The sequence below is a fragment of the Papio anubis genome, chromosome X (genome assembly GCF_008728515.1).
Source record: "Papio anubis isolate 15944 chromosome X, Panubis1.0, whole genome shotgun sequence".
NCBI lineage: Eukaryota > Metazoa > Chordata > Mammalia > Primates > Cercopithecidae > Papio > Papio anubis.
In genome coordinates this window covers 98,421,561-98,445,395 of record NC_044996.1, presented here as the reverse complement: position 1 = coordinate 98,445,395, position 23,835 = coordinate 98,421,561, and the positions used below count along the sequence as shown (strand labels likewise).

Below are 23,835 nucleotides of genomic sequence, written 5' to 3'. Positions count from 1 at the left end.
CCAGGAATACCAGGTGTGGTGAATATTTATCTTTTGAGGAAAAATAGATATATATCCTTGATACAAAGTGACTTGCTTTCTTCTGGGCCCACAGATAGGGGGTCAGCTTCCCAATTACCCCCAGACTTGTAAGTTTTACCTGTTTCTTAGCCTGTTTGTTTCCTTGCTCTGAAAGAGTACAGTAAGTGAAAATCTCACAAAATGATAGGTTGATTATTTCTCTTTCTCAAATTAATACTTTCCAGATATGTAGGAATATTAATAAACTGCTCTTTTTATACACTTGCTTTTTTAATAGTTCATTTTTAAATTTTGAGTTAATTTTTTATTTTGAGTTAAGAGATTTAGAGATAATAAATTTAGACAGGAGTTGCAAAAATAGTACAGAGAGCAAACTTCCCATTCCAGACAGGATGGAGTAGTAGACACATTTTACTCTATTCCAATTCAAAGTAATGATACAGTGAGTTTAAAGGTAAATGGAAGATTACCAGGCATGGTAGTACATACCTGTAGTCCTAGCTACCTGGGAGGCTGAAGCAGGAGGATTGCTTGAGCCCAGGAATTGGAGGTTATGGTGAGCTACAATTGTGCCACTGCACTCCAGCCTGGGTGACAGAGCAAGACCGTATCTCAAAATAAAAAGTAAAGGGATGGAAAAAAATATCATGCAAACACCAATCAAAAGAAAACTGGAGACCGGGCGCAGTGGCTCAAGCCTGTAATCCCAGCACTTTGGGAGGCCGAGACGGGCGGATCATGAGGTCAGGAGATCGAGACCATCCTGGCTAACCCGGTGAAACCCCGTCTCTACTAAAAAAATACAAAAAACTAGCCGGGCGAGGTGGCGGGCGCCTGTAGTCCCAGCTACTCCGGAGGCTGAGGCAGGAGAATGGCATAAACCCGGGAGGCAGAGCTTGCAGTGAGCTGAGATCCGGCCACTGCACTCCAGCCTGGGCGACAGAGCGAGACTCCGTCTCAAAAAAAAAAAAAAAAAAAAAGAAAACTGGAATGGCTATACTAATATCAGATAATTAGATATCACAGCAAAGAAAATTACCACGGACCAAAAGAATGATACAAGGGGTCAATCCACCAAGAAGGCATAGCAATTTTAAATGTGTATGCACCAAATAACAGAGCTTCAAAGAACACAAAGCAAAACCCAACAGACCTGAATTGAGAAATAGACAAACCCAAACCCACAATTATACTTGAGAATGTTAATACCCCTCTTTCAGTAATTGATAGAACCAGTAGACAGAAAATCAGCAAAGATATAGAAGAAATAACACCACCAGTCAACCAGATTTAATTGACATTTATAGAATGCTTCACCCAACAACAGTGTAATATACTTACTTTTCAAGTGCACATGCAACATTCACCAAGATTGACTACATCCCAGGTCATAAAACAAACCTCAACAAATGGAAAAGAAGGGAAATCATATAGAGTATATTCTCAGACCATAATAGAATCCAAGTAGAAATCAAAAACAGAAAGACGGCTGGGCGTGGTGGCTCACGCCTGTAATCCCAGCACTTTGAGAAGCCAAGGTGGATGGATCACTTGAGATCAGAAGTTCGAGACCAGCCTGGCCAACATGGTGAAACCCCCTCTCTACTAAAAATACAAAAATCAGCTGGGTGTGGTGGCACATGCCTGTAATCCCAGCTGCTCAGGAGGCTGAGGCACGAGAATTGCTTTAACCCAGGAGGTGGAGGTTGCAGTGAGCCAAGATCATGCCACTGCACTCCAGCCTGGGCAACAGAGCGAGATTCTGTCTTTAAAAAGGAAAAAAACAAAACAAAACAGAAAGACTATAAGAAGTTCTCCAAACACTTGGAAACTAAGCATCTCACTTCTCATCAATATAGTGGCTTGAATGCCTGAATGTAGATGAAAATATAGCATATCAAAACTCGTGGCAGGGCGCAGTGGCTCACGCCTGTAATCCCAGCTCTTTGGGATGCTGAGGTGGACAGATCACCTGAGGTCAGGAGTTCAAGACCAGCCTGGCCAACATGGCGAAACCCCGTCTCTACTTAAAATACAAAAATTAGGTGGATGTGGTGGCGGGCACCTGCAATTTCAGCTACTTAGGAGGCTGAGGCATGAGAATTGCTCGAACCCGGGAGGCAGAGGTTGCAGTGAGCCAAGATCGTGCCACTGCACTCCACCCTGGGTGACAAGAGCAAAATTCCATCTCAAAAAAAGAAAGAAAAGAAAGACTTGTGGGATGTAACTTAAATGAGTGCTAAGAAGGAAATTTAGAGCACTGAATGCTTATATGAGGAAAAGATGAAAGACCTCAAATGAATAATCTAAGCTCCCACTTTAAGTAACTAGAAAAAGAAGAGCAAAATAAACCCAAAGTAAGTGAAGGAAGGAAATAATAAAAGAACAAAAGTCAATGTAATCAAAAACAGAAAAACAGAAAAAGCAATCCGTCTAAAAACTGGTTCTTCCAAAAGAGAGATTCTGACTTAATTGGTAATGGGTGCACTTTGGACATTGGGATTTTTGTAAGTTCTCCATATGATTCCCACGTGTAATGGGGATTGAGAACCTCTGCTGGGGAGGCCAAATACATTTTTGGGGGGATTTAACATGTATTGGCATTTATCTGCCAGACCCTTTGATTTCTCCCCAGAGAAATTTGTTGCCATTTCATTTTCCCTCATTTTTTGTTGCCTTCAAAGTCAGTACTGACTTGTATGTTAACTTCCATGTCTGACTGCTCCTTTGCCATGGGCATTGATCTGACCGGAGGTGAGGGTTTAACAGCAACCCTCCTTCACGTCACACCCACACCCTATTTGATTGATCTTGGGATTAACTCAAACCCCCCTCTAATTGGTTTGTCACACATCATTGGTTAAGAGTTTTAGGCTGTGATCACCCAAGCCATAGTGACTATGTGTTTGGTGCACCTGGTCCTGTGACCCTGGCTCTGTGGGAGCCAAAGGACTTGGTTTCTCAGTTTTTTCCTTGTCTGTTCTCTTTCTGGTGGCCAGTACAGTGCCTGCCCTCTATTAGCACAGTATTAAAAGTTGATGTGCAGTGGATTTGAACTTGCTCAGTACGTTTGGCATCATTTCTGTGTGTTTAACCTTATATGTGAGGTTTACATGCCTATCGTTGTTACGAAAACCTGGGATAAAGGTTGTTTTTCCTTCTCATAAATTGGGATGATTACTTTAAATCACAAGGATGTTATTGTAAATGTATAATGGGTACATGTGGGTAAAAATTTCACTGTGGAAACAACTCACAGCAGCAGATAAAACAATGGAAATCGTTACTTTTTAAAAATCGTTTGAGTTTTTATCTGGAGAAAGAATTATATATTTCATAATAAAAGCATCTCTTATTGATTTACTTTACTCTTAAGAGGTCTTATCTGCAAATGGTATTTTATCTTAAAGGGACTTACATTTTGTACATGTATGTATCTTTTTATTCTTAAGATATCAAGTTGACTTATCTGGGTAGTTGAATTTTTTTTTTTTTTTTTTTTTTTTTTTTTTTGAAACGGAGTTTCACTACTGTCGCCCAGGCTGGAGTGCAATGGCGTGATCTCGGCTCACTGCAACCTCCGCCTCCTGGGTTCAAGTGATTCTCCAGCCTCAACCTCCCAAGTAGCTGGGGTTACAGGTGCCTGCCACCATGCCCAGCTACTTTTTGTATTTTTAGTAGAGACAGGGTTTCACCATGTTGGCCAGGCTGGTCTGAAACTCCTGACCTCAAGTGATCCACCTGCCTCAGTGTCCCAAAGTGCTGGGATTACAGGCGTAAGCCCCCGTGCCCAGCTGAAATTTTTGAATATAAGTACATAAATTAAGAAAATGTACTGCTAATTTTTTAAAAGTTATTGGAACTGGGGGCCTTTTCCTCAAAAGACGTAAAGCAGATTTTAATTTAGAAAGGGCTAGCACCGTTAAAATCTGTCAAGATAACATTATAGAGTTGACCACCCGGTGAGGTATCAGCCAAACAGTGAGCTGAGAAATTAGGGATTGGGGTGAGGTGTGTTAAGAGAGTGATAATTCAATTGCATTCTTCAAATTTTCAATATTCTTTCTTTCAGTAAAGATTTTTTTTAGTTTAGACCAGAGGTTGACAAATCGGCCTGTGAGCTAAATCTAGCTTGTCACTTGTTTTGATATGGCCTACCAGCATACAGAATGGTTTTTACATTTTTAAATGATTGAAAAATAATGAAGAATAACATTTCATAACACATGAAAATTGTATGAAATTCAAATAGTATAATAAAGTTTTTTTTTGGTTTTTTTTTTTTTTGTTTTTTTTTTTTGTTTGTTTTTTTGTTTTTTGAGACAGAATCTCACTCTGTTGCCCAAGCTGGAGTGCAGTGGCACAGTCTTGGCTCACTGCAACCTCCGCCTCCTGGGTTCAAGCAATTCTCGTGCCTCAGCTTCCTGAATAACTGGGATTATAGGCATGTGCCACCACGCCTGGCTAATTTTTGTATTTTAAGTAGAGATGTGGTTTTGCCATGTTGTCCAGGCTGGTCTCGAACTCCTGACCTCAGGTTATCTGTCTGCCTTTGCCTCCGAAATTGCTGGGATTACAGGCGTGAGCCACTGCACCTGGCCACAAGTTTTGATATGCTATATTTTCATCTACATTCAGGCATTCAAGTCACTGTATTGATGAGAAGTGTGATGTTTGTATTATTCAGCTGTTTATTTTCTAGTCCTCAGATCAGAGCACAGACTTTATAAAGGCATTATTTTCTTCCTTACCTTCGTTTTGGCAGAAACGAAATGTACACCAGACCTCCACTGGGAACGTTAATTTGATGGCAGTTTTCAGATTTTATTCCTACTATCATCTCAAGTACAGTGATTAACAGCACAGTGATTTATTTTAACAGTGACTGCAAGCCAGGCAAAATACAAATGTCTTGAGTAAATGTCTTCCTTGGGTAAAATACCCTTTTAAAGAAGGACTGTCTGGAAGTCAACCCAACTGGGATTATTTGGGACTGGAACCTAAGCCTGTGGTTTGGTGGCTACTTGACTCCCCATTAATATTCCCACGGAAGAACATGCAGGCCAAGGAAAGGAAAAGTGATTAGCTCAAACATAGCCCTTTCCTTTCCTACTATATATCCATGAGACATACTTCTGAAATACATGGTCAGTGCAAGGGGCCTCTATTCACTGCCCTCTGCAGGGCCATGTAACAGTTTAAAAAATAATCTAATGCTCTACTTTAAACATATTCACACCATTTGACTTAGGAATTATATTTCTAACATTCGTCCTTGAAAAGTAATACAGGCTGGGCGCGGTGGCTCACGCCTATAATCCCAGCACTTTGGAAGGTTGAGGTGGGCAGATCACTTGAGGCCAGGAGTTCGAGACCAGCCTGGCCAACATGGTGAAACCCCCTCTCTACTAAAAGTACAAAAATTAGCTGGGTGTGGTGGCGGGCGCCTGTAATCCCAGCCACTCAGGAGGCTGAAGCATGAGAATCGCTTGAACCCGGGAGGTGGAGGTTGCAGTGAGCTGAGATCATGCCACTGCATGCCAGCCTGGGTGACAGAGCGAGACTCTGTCTCAAAAAAAAAAAAAGAAAGAAAAGGAAAGAAAGAAAAATAATTTGAGACACGGAAAATGATTTATGAACCAAAATGTCCATTAAAACTTCATAATAGAAATAATAAATAAAACCAACCTATCACACAAGAGGAATAATTAAGGTACATTAATATTATGGTATTTCATCCAGTCATTTAAACATGGTATACAGGGAAACATTTATGCTAAGATGTTTTAAAATGTATAAAAATTGGTTTTATGGTGAAATTACTATACATGTATGAAATAAAATATATAGAAAGTAAAAGCCATAAACCAATTTACTAACATTAGTTGCACTGAAGTGACAGATTTCTGGTTGATAAAAACATTCTTTCCAAATTTTTCCATTCCCTACATTTTTAGAGTAAACATATAGGACATTTACAACCGGAAAAAATACTTTTCTAAGATTTCAAGATATCTGTTCCCATGTCACTCCCAAATGATTCAGCTGACCTGAAACACTGAAACTATAAAAGTGGCCATCGCTGTCATTCAAGACGGACATTAACCAGAGCTGAAAGAAATCCAGAAAAGTGCAATATAATCAATTAAACAGAGACGTCTCTGTGTCATAATGACAGTCGCACAGACTTTGCATTTTGGAAAAGCCAAAGATCTAAGCAGTGATTCTCAACTGCAGACAATTTTGCCCCCCAGGGGACATTTGGCAATATCTGGAGACATTTATCGGTTATCACAATAATTGATGTTACTGGCATCTAGGGGTAGAGGTCAGAAGGGATGCCGTTAAACATCCTACAAGGCACAGAAATAGTCCCTTACAACGTGCAGACTTATCTGGCTCAAAATGCCAACAGTGCCAAGGTTGACAAATCTTGCTCTAAAAGGATGAAACAGAAATCAATGAGCTATTAAGAAGAGTGTAGAAATGATCAACTTGATTTTATTCATCCAGTTACAGAATTAAATAACAAAGGGGGATTCCCTGAAACCTAAAGGCAATTTTATCAAAAGGAAAACAGGATTTTCGGCCTGCTTAGGGAACTAAGAGAACTCATCAGTTCAAGAAGTGAAACAAAATGAAAATGTAAACAAGTTCAAGAAGGACTGAGATAAAAATCAGAGAGAATAAATCCGTGATGGTATTTGGAAGTAATCCTTAAGGAAACAAACATCTGAAAGTCTAGCTCCCTTAGGCTTTCAGGAAAATATCATTCAGAGCCATTATCAGAGACAGACATTAGAGTTAAGCCACTGGTCAGACCAGAGAAGCATATTTCTTATATCCTGAAGGGTGAATTCCTGCCTATGTGGGCAAAGAACATCCCAAACTTTTTTTTTTTTTTTTTTTTTTGAGATGGAGTCTCACTCTGTCGCCCAAGCTGGAGTACAGTGGCGCGATCTTGGCTCACCGCAACCTCCGCCTCCCAGGTTCAAGCAATTCTCCTGTCTCAGCCTCCCGAGGACTGGGACTACAGGCATGCGCCACCACACCCAGCTAATGTTTTTATATTTTTAGTAGAGACGGGGTTTCGCCATGTTGGTCAGGCTGGTCTCAAACTCCTGACCTCAAATGATCCGCCTGCCTCGGCCTCCCAAAGGGCTGGGATTACAGGCGTGAGCTACCACACCCAGGTAAACTCATCTAGTTGTATATATTAACTATGTACAGCTGTTTTTATGTCAAATTTTTTTTTAAGAAAGAAAAGTCCCATAGAAGGACTAGCCCTCTTTAGTTGACCAGGCAGACCTCAAAGTCACAGCAGCCCAGGGGCTGAGCATGATGCTTAATGACACCTGAAAGCATATGGCAAACAACTGTTTTCTGTGATGTCCCTGTTGCGAATATTCATTTAAGAACTAGGAGGGAAAGAGGCCCAATAAGGTCTGTGATTGTCAAAGTAACTTCTTGGAAGAAAAGAGGAATAAGGAGCATAAAAGAAAACAAGTAAGTAAATTTATTTGCATCATGAAAAAAATTACCTTAGAATAAAATGTTTTGTCAAGCGAAACCATAAATCAGTATAGTGTAATCCTGGAGTAACTGTGTGATGTGTCTCAATGTCTTACACGATCTCGGCTCACTGCCATCTCCGCCTCCCAGGTTAAAGCAATTCTTGTGCCTCAGCCTCCCGAGCAGCTGGGATTACAGGCATGTGCCACCATGCCCGGCTAATTTTTGTATTTTTAGTAGAGATGGGGTTTCGCCATGTTGGCCAGGCTGGTCTTGAACCCCTGATCTCAGGTGATCCGCCCGCCTCTGTGTCCTAAAGTGCTAGGATTACAGGCGTGAGCCACCGTGCCTGACTGGAATAAAGTTTTATTCTGAAGAGAGTTGTGTTCATTTGTTTATGTACTGTCTATGGCTGCCTTCATGCTACAATGGCAAATTTGAGTAGTTGTGACAGAGACCATGTGGCCCTCAAAGCCAAAAATATTTACCATCTGGCCCTTTACAGAAAAAGTTGGCTGACCCCTGGTTTAGACACACTTCCCAACCTGGCCTTCTCATGCAAGGTGATTTCTACTCACAGAGTTTGAAATTCCCAAATAATTTGCTAACAAGTCTGTATATTAAAGAGGGTAAGCCTGGTTCCTGGTGACAGAGATAATTATGGATGACAAAGAAATACTTGTCTGTGGCAGGAATCTGCGTAGGCAAATTTGTATGTTCTTTTATTTTTCCTTGGATGTTTTTCGAGGGCTTTTTGGAAAAGAGTTGACCTCCAGACTCCTCATCTGGTCACAAGATTCGTGAGTCATATGGTATATCTTAATTTTAAAAAATAAGCTTTGAAATGCTGAGATAAAGTCTTCGTTTAGAAAAGTTCATTATCCCAACTTCCGTTATCTCTTTCAAAGATTGGTTAGGGGTGAGGAGAAGTAGTGACATATGTAGAATATGTTCTTTTCTTCTTCTTTTTTGTTTATTCAATCTCTAGATAGATGTTTATGGCTTTAATTACTGGACTACTGAGAAGTGGTAGAAATGAAAGATACGCAAGATGAACAGATTTGAAGGACAGAGTTTTGTTTCCATGACATTGAAGCAGGGATAGAATTGTTTTGTAGAGAGGGGTGAATTCTCAATTACAGCACAGGCACTTAAACTGTCTCACTGTAGAGAAGGTTAGGACTGTTTGCCCCAAAGCACAGGATAATCAGCTCAAGAAACACATTTATAGCATTCATGACTTCTATTTAAGAAATAGTTGACCAGGCGGGGTGGCTTATGCCTGTAATCCCAGCACTTTGGGAGGCCGAAGTGGGTTTGCACTCTAGGGATTGCACCACTGCACTCTAGCCTGGGTGACGGAGTGAGACTCTGTCTCAAAAACAACAACAACTAAATGAGTTTGGAGATAAGTATATACCTGTGAAACTATCATCACAGTCTATGCCATAAACCTATCTATCACCTCCAAAAGTTTCCCTTTGCTCTTATTCTGTCGTGGTAAGAACACAATATAAAGGCCTATCCTGTTAGCAAACTTTTAGGTATACAATGTAGTATTGTTAACTATAGCACTATGCTGTACAAAAGATCTCTATGACTTACCTTAAATTAAGTGGTACATTCTTAAAATTACCACTTAATAAGGATTCACATGTTAAGTAGGGGTGCCTAGAAGCAGAACCTGAGGCAGTGTTCAAATGTACGTGATTTATTGAGGAGTATTCTCAGGAGAAACCTGTAAGGGGAAGAGGGTAACAGGGTAAGGAAGAAGGAGCCAGTTAGGGTCTTAAGAAAATCTAGCCATAGCCTGTTTGAGGTGGTGGCAGAACAATTATTGACTGCAGGCTGCCTCTGGGAGGGAGACTGGAAGAGTGTAATCCCCAGTTCTTGGGAAGAGAGGGGCCATTGTGAGCCATTAGCAACCAACAAGAAGTAGCTGGAAAATGGGTACAGTATGCTAGCTAGGTAAACAGGATTGGGTGGGGGCAGCACAGTGTGTTATTCCTTTGCCTGTTTATTTTGTGCAGGATACTGTGCTAAGAGCTAGGGGTAAAAAATGAATGTGACACAGTCCCTGCTTTCAAGATGCTTGTGGTCTAATGACAACAGGGCTGATCATGTAAAGCAGCAGTATCCAATCTTTTGGCTTCCCTAGGCCACATTGGAAGAAGAATTATCTTGGGTCACACATAAAATACACTAACACGATAGCTAATGAGCTTTAAATAATCACAAAAAAACCTCAGTGTTTAAAGAAAGTTTATGAATGTGTGTTGGGCGGCATTCACAGCCGTCCTGTGCCACATGCTGGCTGCAGGTTGGACAAGCTTGATGTAAAGAATATTGATGGTGCAAGTGAGGTGCTTCTTTGCATGTACTTGGATACTTGGATAGAAAGCAAAGGAGTGAATAATTGTGGAGGAGGGACATCTGGGAAGCTTCATCGAGGACATCCAATGAATGAATAGAACCAGGGTTGGGGAAAATAGGCTGGTCAAGGAAAACATGGTAGAATTGTAGGTAGAAGGAAGAGCCCTGTGCAAAGGCTGGCAAGCAAGTATGAAACAAGATGAATGTGTTCATGGAATCACATGGGGCATAGTATATGCAGAACAATTGGAGTGGGGTGGAGGGAACAGCAGTTGATGAGGCCTGAGAGACTGGGAGCCAGAACTGGACCTCGCAAGCCATGCTGAGGAGATTGGACTTAGAAGGGGCACCTTTCTTGCTGTCATTCCTCCAGCCTGTCCTCTGGCTTCTGGATCACCTTGGAGTGCTCATTGTCATTGTACCTGACTGCCCTGCCCCCTGGTGGCCATGTTGCTCTAAGCGTGTCGCTTTAATGCTTCTGAGCCCCAATTTCCTCATCTGTAAAATGGCTGCTGCTGATATGTGTAGAAATAAAAATAGAGATATAAAGATTTACCATCATTGAATCATTCTGCTGATATTTATTGTTTTCTGTCATTTTCCTACAATAATTAAAACAGCAGTATGTCACAGAAATGGACAAATCACTGAACTTTAAACAGCCCAGACCCAAAAATTAACTTGATTTTCTTTTCTAAAAGTCATTGATGACTCATTTTCTTATTTCCCAGGACTGGTGTTACTCGTATTAGATAATCTGTTTCCTAGGCTTTTTTATTAATAATACAACATTTTTTGTTTCCATCTGTAATAAAAAATAGTTGTTACTGTAATTGTTTTAAAAATGCCAAATTTTGCCTATTCTTTAAAATCTCCCTCTGTCATGAACAGTTTGATGACTCTTTCACTTAAAGAACAGAATATTATAGAACATGGAGAAACTGTTTTATCCAAAGTACACATACCCAGAACTTCAGATGAGAGGAGTATCCATCTCATAAGAAGTCTTAGGTCTTCTGAAACTCTCAGGGAGGTGAGGAGAGAGGGTCCATGGTCAGTTGGTTTTCTTCACTGAGATTTTTAGGAAATAAAAATGTTTTTTCTATGACATTTGTTGCCCTTGATCCCATCATGAGTCATCCATATGGAGGTTATATTCAGTATATTCAGTGGGAACATAAACTTTGATTTCTCTGGGATAAATGCCCAGGAGTGCAATTGCTGAGTCATAGTTGCATATTTAATTTTCAAAGAAATGACAGAAATATTTTCTAGAATAGCTATACTATTTTACATTCCCACCAGCAATGTATAAGTGATATAGTTTCTCTACGCTTTCTCTAGCATTTGATGTTTTCACTATTTTTTATTTCAACTATTGTAATAATAAGTGTGTAATAATATCTTGTTGTGATTTTAATTTGCATTTCCCTAATGGCTGGTGATACTGAATGTCTTTTCACGTGCTTATTTGCCATTTGTGTTCCTCTTTGATAAAATGTCTGCTGATTTATTATTTATTTATTTATTTATTTATTTTGAGACAAAATCTCGCTGTCACCCAGGCTGGAGTACAGTGGTGCGACCTAGGCTCACTGCAACCTCTGCCTCCCAGGTTCAAGCAATTCTCATGCTTCACCCTCCCGAGTAGCTGGGATTACAGGTGCGTGCCACCACATCCAGCTAATTTTTGTATTTTTAGTACAGATGGGGTTTCACCATGTTGGCCAGGCTGGTCTCGAACTCCTGACCTCAAATGATCCGCCCACTTTAGCCTCCCAAAGTACTGGGATTACAAGCACAAGCCACCACGCCTGGCCCATCTGTTGATCTTTAATTAGGTCATTTGTTTCCTTACTGTTGAATTTTGAGAGTTCCTTACGCATGCTGGAATATAAGTTCATTGTCAGATATGTGTTTTATAATAAATATTACATATATAGTATTTCTAAGAAATGGCCAAAATGTTTTCTAGAATAGCTCTACTATTTTACATTCCCACCAGCAATGTATGAATGATAATTTCTTCACATCTTCTCCAACATTTGATATTATACGTGTGTGTAATATGTGTAAATATTTTGTCCCATGCTGTTGCTTGCTTTTGCATCTTGTTAGCAGGGTCTTTCTCAGAGCAGAAGTTTTTTTAAAAATATAAGAAGATAGTTTATTTGGGCCAAGTCTGAAGACCACAACTCAGCAGCATAGATTCAAGTTGCCCTGGATGTGCTTCTGAGAGCAAAAGTCTTTACTTTTGATGAAAACACATTTTTCTTTGCCAAGCATGCTTTAGGTGTCAGGTCTAAGAACTCTTTGCTTAGCCCTAGATCCTGAAGACTTTTTCTTATGCTTTTTGTAAATATTTTATAACTTTACATTTTTCATTTAAGTCTGTAATCCATTTTGAGTTACATTTTGTGTGTTAGGTTGTGGTAGGCAGAGATGTCCATGTCCTAATCTCTGCAACCTATGAATATGTTAAGATTGCTATTTAGCTGACTATAAAATAGGGACATTATCCTGGATTATCTGGGTGGGTCCAATGTAATTACATGGGTCCTTAAAAGTGGAAGAGGGAAGCAGAACAGAAGGGTCAGAGAATGAGCTGTGATGACAGAAACGGGATCAGAGAGATGCAGTGTTGCTTGCCTTGAAGATGGAAGAAGACAGCCAAGATCAAAGGAGTACGAGTGTCCTCTAAAAGCTGTAATAGGCAAGGAAATGAGTTCTCCCCTGTAGCCTCCAGAAAGGAACACAGCCCTGATGACATCTTGATTTTAGCTCTGTGAGACCTGTGTCAAAATCCTGACCCACTAAACTGTAAGATAGTAAATTTATGTAGTTTTAAACCACAGAGTTTGTGGTAATTTGTTACTGTAACATTAGAAAACTAATAAATAGGTGTTTTAGAAAAGCTTCTGTTAAAATAGGATTTTATATGTTTTAGTATACTATTTATCTGAACAGTTTTTATATATGCAGCATCCCCGTGATATCAGACAAATGAAGCGCTACTCTAAGTAGATCTGTGCATTCAGTGGAGAATAGTTAGAAAATGTATTACTTTTATTTCTGCTTAAATTTCTACATTCATTGTGACTTTAAATTCCCCACTATTACTTTTTAATAGGAAGTATCTTCTTGTTACTGTTGGTTTTGTTTGCATTTCAGAAGAGAGTTGAATGAAATTTTGCACCAGAGAGCCAAATGTAGCCCCAAAAATTTACATGATGGGAGGCTAACATTCTCTTTTTTTTTAATATTCAATTGACTGACTACAGGACAAACAGAACCTTAGTTAATGGTCCTGATACTTGTACTAATTTGATTAGTTTTTTAAATGACAGCTTTGAGATATAATTTATATACCATACAGCTTACCCACTTAAAGTATACAATTCAGTTATTTTAATTTGTTCACAGATATGTGCAACCAATCACCAAAGGATACAATATGTTTTCACACTGTCTTCTAATTTTAATTGTTTCTGAGAAGTTTGCTGTTAATTTTATTGGGCTTCTTTTGTAAGTGATGAGTTGTTTTTTCCCCTTGCTGCTTTCAAGATTTTCTCCTTGTCTTTGGCTTTCAGTTATTTTACTATGAGGAATCTCTTTCTGGATCTCTTTGCGTTTATCCTACTTGATGTTCTTTGAGTTTCCTGAGTGTGTAAATTAATGTTTTTCAGTAAATTTGGGAAGTTTTTCTAATATTTTTTCTGCTCCTTTCTCGTTCACTTTTCCTTTTGGTACTCTCATTATGTATATGTTGATGAACTTAATGGTGTTCTACATTTCTCTGAGACTGTTTATTCTTCTTTTTTCCATCTGTTCTTCAACTTGCCTAATCACTGTTGACCTACTTCAAGTTCATTAATTCTTTTTTCTGCCTATTCAGTCTACTGCTGAGGCCCTTCAGTGAATTTTTCATTTCAATTGTGCTTTCAACACCAGAATTTCTATTTGGTTATTTTTTATATTTCCTATTTCTTTATTGATAGTCTCTGTTTTGTAAAATATTGTCATCATACCTTCCTTTACTTCTTTAATCATGGTTTTCTTTAGTTCTTTGAACATACTTATATGGCTAATTTGAAGGTTTTGCCTGTTAAATCTGACATGTGGTTGTATGGGTCATACTTTCCTGTTTCTTTGCATATCTCTTAAGTTTTTGTTGGAAACTGGGCATTTTGGATAATATATTGTAACAATTGTGGGTACTACCCCCTCCACCAGGGTTCTTTATTATTATTTGCTTATTTACTGCTTTAGTAACTGGCTGGATTATTTTATTGAAGGCTATTTCCTCAACCCCCATTCTCACCCTGCAGTATGAAGCCTCTAATGTTGCTCTTCGGGGGTACAAGCTTGTATATGCCCACAGTCACCCTGGGATGACAGTGGTTTTGGTGAGGCTCTCCTTGGCTGTCTCTTTACTTGACCACACCATGCTGTTATGGTCTACTAATTGTTGACTGGTTGCTCTTGATTTTTGTTTTGTTTTGTTTTGTTTTTGTTTTTGTTTTTTTGAGATGGATTTTCACTCTTGTCGCCCAGGCTGGAGTGCAATGGCGCGATCTCAGCTCACTGCAACCTCCACCTCCCGGGTTCAAGCAATTCTCCTACCTCAGCCTCCCGAGTAGCTGAGATTACAGGCGCCTGCCACCACGCCCAGCTGCTCTGTTGTTTTAATCATGTCCTGGAACATAAATTGCTCCACAAACTGATCCAATCAAATTAGGGCTCCTTTGAAGATAGTTTCTGAGATCAGTGTTTGAGATTTCTTCCGACCCCAAGAGGCTATCTCTTTCCCTGGTTCTCTCTGGCATATTAGGCAGCCTAGGCTTGAACTTCTGTACACTCAGTTGCAAATGAAGTCAGTTTTATTGCAGGAGAATTGAAGTCCCCTATTCTATGCCCTGCCTCTCTCCCTGGGAAAAATCTTTGAGCCACAGCTCTGGCACAGGGGGTGGAGACAAATGGTGAGCTTCCCTCTGAGTGTCAGTCCCAGGTCTCCCAGGTTTGCCTCTTCTGGTATAGAACCCTTACCCCACAAGGTAACGCCAGAGCAATCAAGGCTCTGGTATTCTTGGTGGCACAACACCCAAGGCTTAGCCTCCATCCCATGAGTTGGGGGCTAGGTGGAAGAAGGGAGCCCCCACCTCTCAGCTACATTATCCTGTAACGTAGCCTCAGCAAAAGTAGCTGGGAACAGGATAAGAGATGCCAACATCCTGTTCTTCCCAGGAAGAAAGAAGCTGGGAGCTGGGGTAGAAGGAACACTGTGTTCTTGGCTACTCTACTCTGGCATGAGATCTGTGCTGGGAGGGAAGATGGAGGAAGTGGTTCTAGATCCAAATACTGCAGACTTTGACTTTACTTTCTGAATTTTAGTAGATTTTCTTGAATAAGTGCTTCTTCATTTGCTGTATGCCCTTACAACCATTTCCAGAGACTTTAAATGGTTGTTTGTTTTTTAATTGAAATAACTTTCACCAGTTTCGCTGGGAAGAGGGTCGTCCACGGAGCTGCTCACGCTGTTATGCCAGAAGTGGAACTCTATAAGCTTTTTAACATACAGTTTTATTGCTGCTACTCTTAATTGCTCAGAGTGGCCTTGTACTTGGATTTCTACTTCGTTAGTAGATTGTAAATGGCTTGAAGGCAGTAGCCTTGACCTTTATTCATTATGGAATCATGATAGCCCCTGGTAGCATGTTGTATGTTGTGGCACATAAAAGAATGTCAGTCACTGACTGTATTGCTGTCTTTTCAAGTTTACATTTTCAGCTCTTCCTTTGTGACTTAAAATGCTTAACTGTGTCTTCCTTTTTTCTTACACTCCAGTGCTAGTGTGTTCCCAGAAGGGTGATGCTTCTTTCTTTTATCTGTCATTGGCCATACTCAGGGAAGTACACTTGAACCGTTAGAAGTTTTAGTCCAAAGCATTTTTATTTACTCTTCACAATATAGGAGCTTTCTTTAACATTCCCTGTAGTATATATATAATTATGACTTTAGGCTACTTATTTGGGATATGGGGACAGGAAGAGAGAGAGAGAGGGATAAAGGGCAGGCAGAAAATTAGTGTGGTCATGTTCTTAAAGGTGGATATGCCTCACTTGTTCTTTCTTCAGTCAAATATGTCTCATGCTTTTCAAACCTTGGCTCTTGATGGCCCTGCCCTCATGACTGATTTTTTCTTTTCTGTTCCTCTCTTACTGGGGATCACTGACTGGTTATGGCCCCATGGCTGCCCCACCCTTTGGTTTGGTCGACAGTGGCCATGTGGCCACATCTGAAGCTCCAGTTAGTGCTGTACCACTCATCTGTGGCTTGGGCTTCCTCCTAAGGCTAATGTGGCCTTTCCTAGTCTTTGACATGCTTTGTATTGAAAGATTTGGTAGTACTTTTCTCTCATTACTCTAAGTCATTTGAGAATATTCTTGACAAAAATCATTCAGTTTGCGTGATTTGCTTGCTGCTACTTCTGGAATCTGTGGGACAGTGTTGACTGCCCTCTGGGATGGGTGCGTGTGAACTGTTTTATTCAGTGTTGTTCTCTTTCCCAGGATGCTCCAGGATGAAACGCCATAGGCCTGTCAGCAGCAGTGACAGTTCAGACGAGAGTGAGTAGAACTGGCTGGCAGCTGGTAACCTTTCTATCTATATCCTTTGGGGATTTTTCCTTTCATTTGAGGATAAGCCATTTCATGCTTTTTTCAATGGTTAAAAAATGTTTCTGAGAAGGAAAATTCAGGGCACCATTTTCTTATTTAAATTTCATTAGAGATAAATTAGAAGAATTGGTTGTGTGTGGCATATAACTGTTTTCACTTTTCATTTACGTAAACAACAAAAGCCAAATCTAGTAATGCTTTAATAGAGCTTCTCTAGAAAGAAGAAAAGTACAAGAGCATAAATTGTAGGCCCTGATTCTAATTGCAGCTTAGGTACTAAGTGTTTGACTGTGAGTCAGTCATCATTTGTAAAAGGCAGTAACCTTATTAGCAATAGCCTTTGGGGAAGCACTGAAGTATACACAGATTACTTGCTCCACATTTTTAGTTTTTCCAATTGTTTTTGGAGATACTTTTTCTTCAAGTGGAATATGAATTGTGTTATTGCAGAACATTATGAGGTGTGATTATACCAAATCAGATAATCTCATCCTTAGCATTGTTGAAGCTTTTGCACTGTAGGAGATCATCTATAAATGTCACTAAACTCCATTATGAGGCATTCTTCAGTGCAATTTGACTGTTTTCTTCAGTGATATGAGCTCTCTGGTTTCTCCATGATATTTTTCATATTCTCTTGGATGACATTTAGTTTTATGACATTTAGTTATATTAGTAGGTAATGCATCTCAGTATTATTTTCTAATTATCTTTTACAGGTCCTTCCACTTCCTTTACTTCTGGCTCAATGTATAGGATCAAGTCAAAAATTCCAAATGAACACAAGAAACCTGCTGAGGTGAGATCATATTCTCGATTTTTAGACTTAAGCTATAGTTTGGTTGCTTGTCTCCCAAAACCTCATGTTGAAATTATATCCCAATGTTGGAGGTGCAGGCCTAATGGGAGATGTTTGGATCATGAGAATATATCCCTCATAAATAAATTAGTGCCCTCCCAGTGCAAGGGGTAAGTGAGTTTTCACTCTGTTAGTTCCTTTGAGAGCTGGTTGTTAAAAAGAGTCTGGCACCTCCTCCCATTCTCTCTTGTTTCTTCTTTCACCATGTGATCTCCACATATGCTAGCTCCCCTTGGCCTTCCACCATGAGTAGAAGCAGCCTGAGGCCCTTACCAGCTGCCCAATCTTGAACCTTCCAGCCAGCAGAACCATAAGCTAAAAAAACCTCTTTTCTTTATAAATACTTAGCCTCAGGTATTCCTTTATAGCAATACTAAATAAACTAAGACTACTTTTAAAAGGATAGATGGCTGCCTCCTAACTATATACCAACAGTACCCAGAATCTGAAGATGTGAAGAATAAAGAATGTGTCAGTGGGTAGGCTTGTTTCCTGATGAACTTATTTGTTTTCCAAGAAAGATTCCATTTTCTGTCTCCTTTAGGAGAACAATAATCTTCACACTGTGATTTCATTTTGTGATTTCAATCATCTTCACACTGTGGTGACACGTATTGCCTGGCTTTAGAATATTCCTCCCGTAACCAGGAAGTCAAAGAGAGCCAGACTAGGGGAATTGAGAAGGACCTAGAGATAGCCTGGCCTATGATTGGAAAAAGCTAAGTTAGCAGGTGAGGAGAGATAGTACAGAAAGGGATAGGTGAGTAGGACTACATTAAAGATTGTATGGGTCATGATCTGTGAAGCTGTGATGGGTCCTTACAGCCTTTGGATCACTGCTGGCCCAGAACGAATAGGTCAATCCTTATGAGGCTGGTCATCTTTTCCCAAAAGGCAGCAGAGTGCCAGGGTTCCCCTTCAACTTGATCATGGTTTAGTGAATCCTACTTTCCTCTGTGATAATTAAATGATGATAAAATGACCTTGTGTATCTTCACTTCTACTATGAGTAGACTTCCTTAGCTGTAAAAGAACAGAAAATATATTAGTTATGTATTGCTGCATTACAAATTATCACAAAATTCGTGTCTTAAAGCAGCACACACTTATATCTCAGTTTCTATGGGTCAGTAATCTGGGCATGGTGTGACTAGATTCTTTGTTCAGGATCTTTCAAGGCTGAAATCACTGTGGAAAATGGGATGTGTTCTCATCTGGAGGCTTGCCTAGGGAAGAATTTGCCACCAAGCTCATGTTGTAGGCAGAATTTGTCTCCTTGGAGCTAAAGGACTGAGGTTTCTGTTTTCCTTCTTGCTTTTGGCAGAGAGCACTCTCAGTTTCTAAAGGCCACTTGTAGTTCCTTGCCACATGGCCTTTTCCATAGATCCTTTCACAACATGGCAGCATACTTATTCAGAGCCAACAAGGAGAGTCTTTCCCTCCGGTCAACTAAGATGGAGTGTTACATAACATAATATAATCATGGGAGTGGCATCCCCATCACATTTGCTATATAATGTGACCTAATCAAAGGAATGACATCTCATCATGTTTGCCATATTCTGTTGTTTAGAAGCAAGTCACAGGTCCCACTGCCTTAATAGAAAGGGAGTGACTCTTTGTGGGTTACTTTTGGGTGTGTCCACCAGAGAGCATTTCTCTCTTCCTTGGAGGTCACTTTTCATTTCTTTTGCCAGGGATTTTTCTGGGCACTATAGAAGTAAAAGTTTATTTATATATGTCCATGTCACACATAAACAGGAGTGGAAGAAATTTCCCATCTGTCTAGAGGAGACTTTGACTACAGAATGGTGAGAAAGAAACCTTGCTACCTACCCTTTTAGGAGGACAGCTGGTCCTAGGACATAAGGCAATTCAAGGGCTTTGGATTTTGAGGCCTACTGCCTCCCAGGCAGTGGGAATAGTAGTCTTTTTGTTGCAAGGGATAGGGGACCTGGGCTGCTGAAAGCAAATTGTTTTCATTTATATTTAATCTGTTATAAAAAGGAAAACCTGGTGATATTGTAGGACAAAACTAGCCTTTGCATTAGAAGAGCTTGATCCCATGTTCTGCTTTGCTGGCTTATTTCATCTCTTTGAAATAATTTGTCAGCATAACATGGACATTATCATACCTATCTCTCATAGCTACCATTTATTGAAGTTTTATGTGCCAAAAGCTTTACATTAGTTTCCCAAATTTAAACAGTTATGAGACTCTCCTTGGATGCCTGTTTAAAATAATGATTCTAGACCTACCCCACCCTGTGACACTACTGAATTAGTATTTCCAAGAAAGGTGCCTAGGATCTGGATTTTAAAAAGTGACTCAGGTGATTTTTATAATCAAGCACATCGGGGAAGTAATATACTCCTGTTCGATTCCTCCAGTAACACTATAAAGTAGGTACTTTCCAGTTTTTTGTTTGTTTGTTTGTTTGTTTGTTTGTTTGTTTTGCAGGTGATGAGGCTCAGAGAAATTTATTTGCCCAGGGTCATTTGAAAAAGCAGAACTGACATTCAAGTTTTTATTCATGCTGAATCTTGTTTTATTAACCCATATGCATTGGACATATTATGTAGGGTACAATAACTGTATAGTAAACATTTGTTGAAACTTTGGCAGTTAAGAAATATGGGACAGCATCAGTGTTTTCTCATGAGTAGTTGTAATCAAAGTTTCCATAATGAAGTGAGAACAAAACTAAAGAATAAAGAGAACAAACCTGGAATTGAACAGGGGCTGGGAACCCAGGCAGCAAGAAGAATATAGTAGGAACCCTTGGTAAAAGAAGAGAAGTAAAAGTAAGTGGAAATTGGCAAAGGTGACAAGCACACACTACTCACAGGTGAGTCTGAAAGCAGCCTTTGAGGAATCAGATGGAACCACTGTGAATTCTTTCTTCCTCTTTGGCTCCTGAAACTGAAGCAATATTGCCATTGGCTGCTTTTTATTTTTTTTAATTAATTAATTTATTTATTTAGATTCGGAATCTTGCTCTGTCGCTCAGGCTAGAGTGCAGTGGTGCAATCTCGGCTCACTGCAACCTCCACCTCCCAGGTTCAAGCGATTTTCCTGCCTCAGCCTCCCAAGTAGCTGGGAGTACAGGCGCCTGCCACTGCGCCTGGCTAATTTTTGTATTTTTAGTAGAGACGGGGTTTCACCATCTTGGCCAGGCTGTCCTTGAACTCCTGACCTCGTGATCCACCCGACTTGGCCTCCCAAAGTACTGGGATTACAGACGTGAGCCACTGCGCCCAGCCGCCATTGACTGCTTTTTTCAAAGCGTCAGTTTATGCCCTATTTCTGATAGCGTGAGTACACTTTTCTCTCAATTTCTGATTTTCCTGGCCCTATTTGCTGCACCTGTTTGCTTCAGACAATTGTTTTAAGGTTCACTTAAGAGATACGACATATTTGTACGCTTCTTTATTTCTGATGTTCCCATTTTTCTTTTTTGTTCATTTGTTTCTGTTTGAAGAATTTCCTTTAGCTATTATTTTAGAATAGGTCTGCTGGTGATAAATTCTCTTAGTTTTCCTTCATCTGAGGATGTCTTGATTTCTCCTTCATTCTCGAAGGATATTTTCACTTGATATAGATTTCTGGTTTGACAGTACTTTTCTTTCAGCACTTGGAAAATATGCTACTTCCTTCTGGCCTCCATGGTTTCTGATGAGAAATCTGCCCCCATTCAGATAGGTTGTTCTCCTCTAGGTAGTCATTTCTTTCCCAGCTGTTTTTGAGATTTTTCTTTGTCTTTAGTTTTTTAAAGTTAGATTATGATGTACCTGGGCATGGATTTCTTTTGGCTTATCCTCTTTGGGCTTTAATCAGCTTCTTGAATCTGTAGATTTATATCTTCCACTAAGTTTGGGAAATTTTCAGCCATTATTTCTTCAAATATTTTTCAACTCCACCTTCTTTTTCCCCTCCTTGTGGGGCTGCAGTTGCATGAATGGTAGACCTTTTGTTATTTTCCCACAGGTCCCTCAGGCACTTTTCTTTTTTTTTTTTTTTTTCAGTGTATATTCTGTTGAACAGATTGAATAATTTCTCTTGTTCATTGGTTCTGTCTTCTGTTCATTAATTCCATTCATTGGTTGAGCCTATCCTATGAGTTTGTTATTTCAGTAATTGCATCCTAAAATTCTATCCTAAAACTTCCATTTGGTTATTCTTATATATTCCATTTCTTCACCGAGACTTTCTGTTTTTTGTTTCAAAAGTGTTTGTAATTTCTTGTTGAAACGTTTTTATCATGGATGTTTTAAAATCCTTGTCAGATAATTCTAACATCTGTGTGATCTCAGTGTTGATGCCTGTTGATTGTCTCTTCTCATTCCCAGTTCTTAGTATGATGAGTGATTTTCAGTTGTATCCTGGACTTTTTCAGTATTATGTCATTAGACACTGAGTCTTATTTAAATCTTCTGTTTTAGTAGTCCTCCGCTATAACCAGGCCAGTGGGGAAGAGGGCTGCTGACTCTTTACTACCTGTTGTTGAATTCCTAAGCTCCCCATCCTAGCTCTTTATTTCTCTGGGAAGCAGGACTGGGGAGTCTCTACTGCTTCATAGAGGTGGAAATTCCCACCACCTTGTTGCCCCCACTGATGATGGAGGATATGGTGGTAGTGAAAGTACCACCTTATTGATGGGTGATGGTGACAGCCCAGGCTCCCTACCCAGTCTGCAAACATCACATTGAGGAGGAGAGGTGCCTCATTATTGCTGGGAGAGAGTGAACAGCAAGATCTCTCAGGTGGTGTACATTGACACTGCAATAATCACCCTTTTTTAAAAACCATTTTTAACATATTTTCTTGAAATATAATTCTCGTACCATACAATTCACCCATTTTAAGTGTATAATTCAGTGGGTTTTAGTATGTTCAGAGTTGTGTAACCCATTACAATAATAATTTAGAACATTTTCATCACCTCAGAAAGAAACCCCTTACCCATTAGCAGTAATTCCCCATCTCCCTACCTGCAACCCCTGGCAACCACTAATTTACCTTCCTTCTCTATGGATTTCCCTATTCTAGACATTTCATATAAATGGAATCATACAACACGTGCCCTTTGTGTCTGGCTTCTTTCACTGAACATAGTGTTTTCACCTCTCATGTTATAGCATGTATTAGTCCGTCCGTCCGTCCGTCCGTCTTTCCTTCCTTCCTTCCTTCCTTTATTTATTTATTTATTTATTTATTTATTTATTTATTTTTTGACAAAGTTTCGCTCTTGTTGCCCAGGCTGGAGTGCAGTAGCGCGATCTCGGCTCACCACAACCTCCACTTCCTACGTTCAAGCGATTCTCCTGCCTCAGCCTCCTGAGTAGCTGGGATTACAAGCATGCACCACCACACCTGGCTAATTTTGTATTTTTAGTAGAGACAGAGTTTCTCCATGTTGGTCAGGCTGGTCTTGAACTCCCGACCTCAGGTGATCCACCCGCCTCGGCCTCCCAGAGTGCTGGGATTACAGGCATGAGCCACCGTGCCTGGACACTTCGTTTCTTTTTATGACTGAATGATACTACATTTTATCAGTACACATTTTGTTTATCTGTTCATCAGTTGGTGGACATTTGGGTTGTTTCCACTTACGAGGTATTATGAGTAATTCTGCTTTGAACATTCAGGTACAAGTTTTTGTGTTGATGTGCATTTTCAGTTGTCTTGACTACACACATAGGAGTGGAATTGTTGGGTCATATAGTAACTCTACTTAACCATTTAACTAAAGAACTACGAGGCTGTTTTCCAAAGGGGCTCATCATTTTTCAGTCACACCAGCAATATATGAGAGTGTTTGAAATTTGTTATTGCTGTAACACAGACTTCAACTTCTTCTAGTGACCCTGTTTTTGTCTCTCCTCTTGGCTCAAGGTCTCTTTGTGCTTGTCCTCATAGGAATTTTGTCTCTTGCAGCTCTCCCAAGCTGTTAGCCAATGTTATTATCCCTGGAGGCTTTAGCGTAGTAGACGGTATGGGGGAGGGGCAGCATTCGCTAATCTTCTCATTAACTCTTTCTTAGTCTTTAGGGTGCATAGGGGTCCTGTTTCTGGGGGTGGAAGTGGTGGTGGGGAAGGTAGTCTTCAGGTAGAGCCTTTTTGCCCCTGCCCCCTATTCCCTCATTGGCCTGTAGCAGATACCTTCTGATGTTCTCAGCCTTTGTCCTTGAGGTTCTCGCTCCTATAGGTTACCTTTTTGCCCCTTAGGTAACACAAGGAGGCTGAGGCTGGATGCTTTTCCCTTCTCCCAGCAGTGATGAAACTGCACCATTGCCCTCACTTGATACCCTTCCCCTGCAGATGAAGCCTTTTGTTTGGTAAGGGAACCAGGGTACTAAGCACCAAGTACCCAGACAGCACCGCTCTGGTGCT

The 23,835-nt window shown here is 40.1% G+C and overlaps 1 protein-coding gene across 5 annotated transcripts in view; it reads left to right on the top strand.

Annotated features, from left to right (window-relative positions):
- JADE3 (jade family PHD finger 3) overlaps window positions 1-23,835 on the top strand; it is a 149,060-nt gene that overhangs the window by 56,546 nt on the left and 68,679 nt on the right. For all 5 annotated transcript variants that reach the window (XM_009197476.3, XM_017953802.2, XM_003917624.5 and 2 more), the window contains 2 exons: window positions 16,476-16,532; window positions 17,303-17,382. In XM_009197476.3, the coding sequence (XP_009195740.1) occupies window positions 16,487-16,532; window positions 17,303-17,382 (126 nt within the window). In that variant the 5' untranslated portion in view covers window positions 16,476-16,486. The remainder of the gene's footprint in view (window positions 1-16,475; window positions 16,533-17,302; window positions 17,383-23,835) is intronic.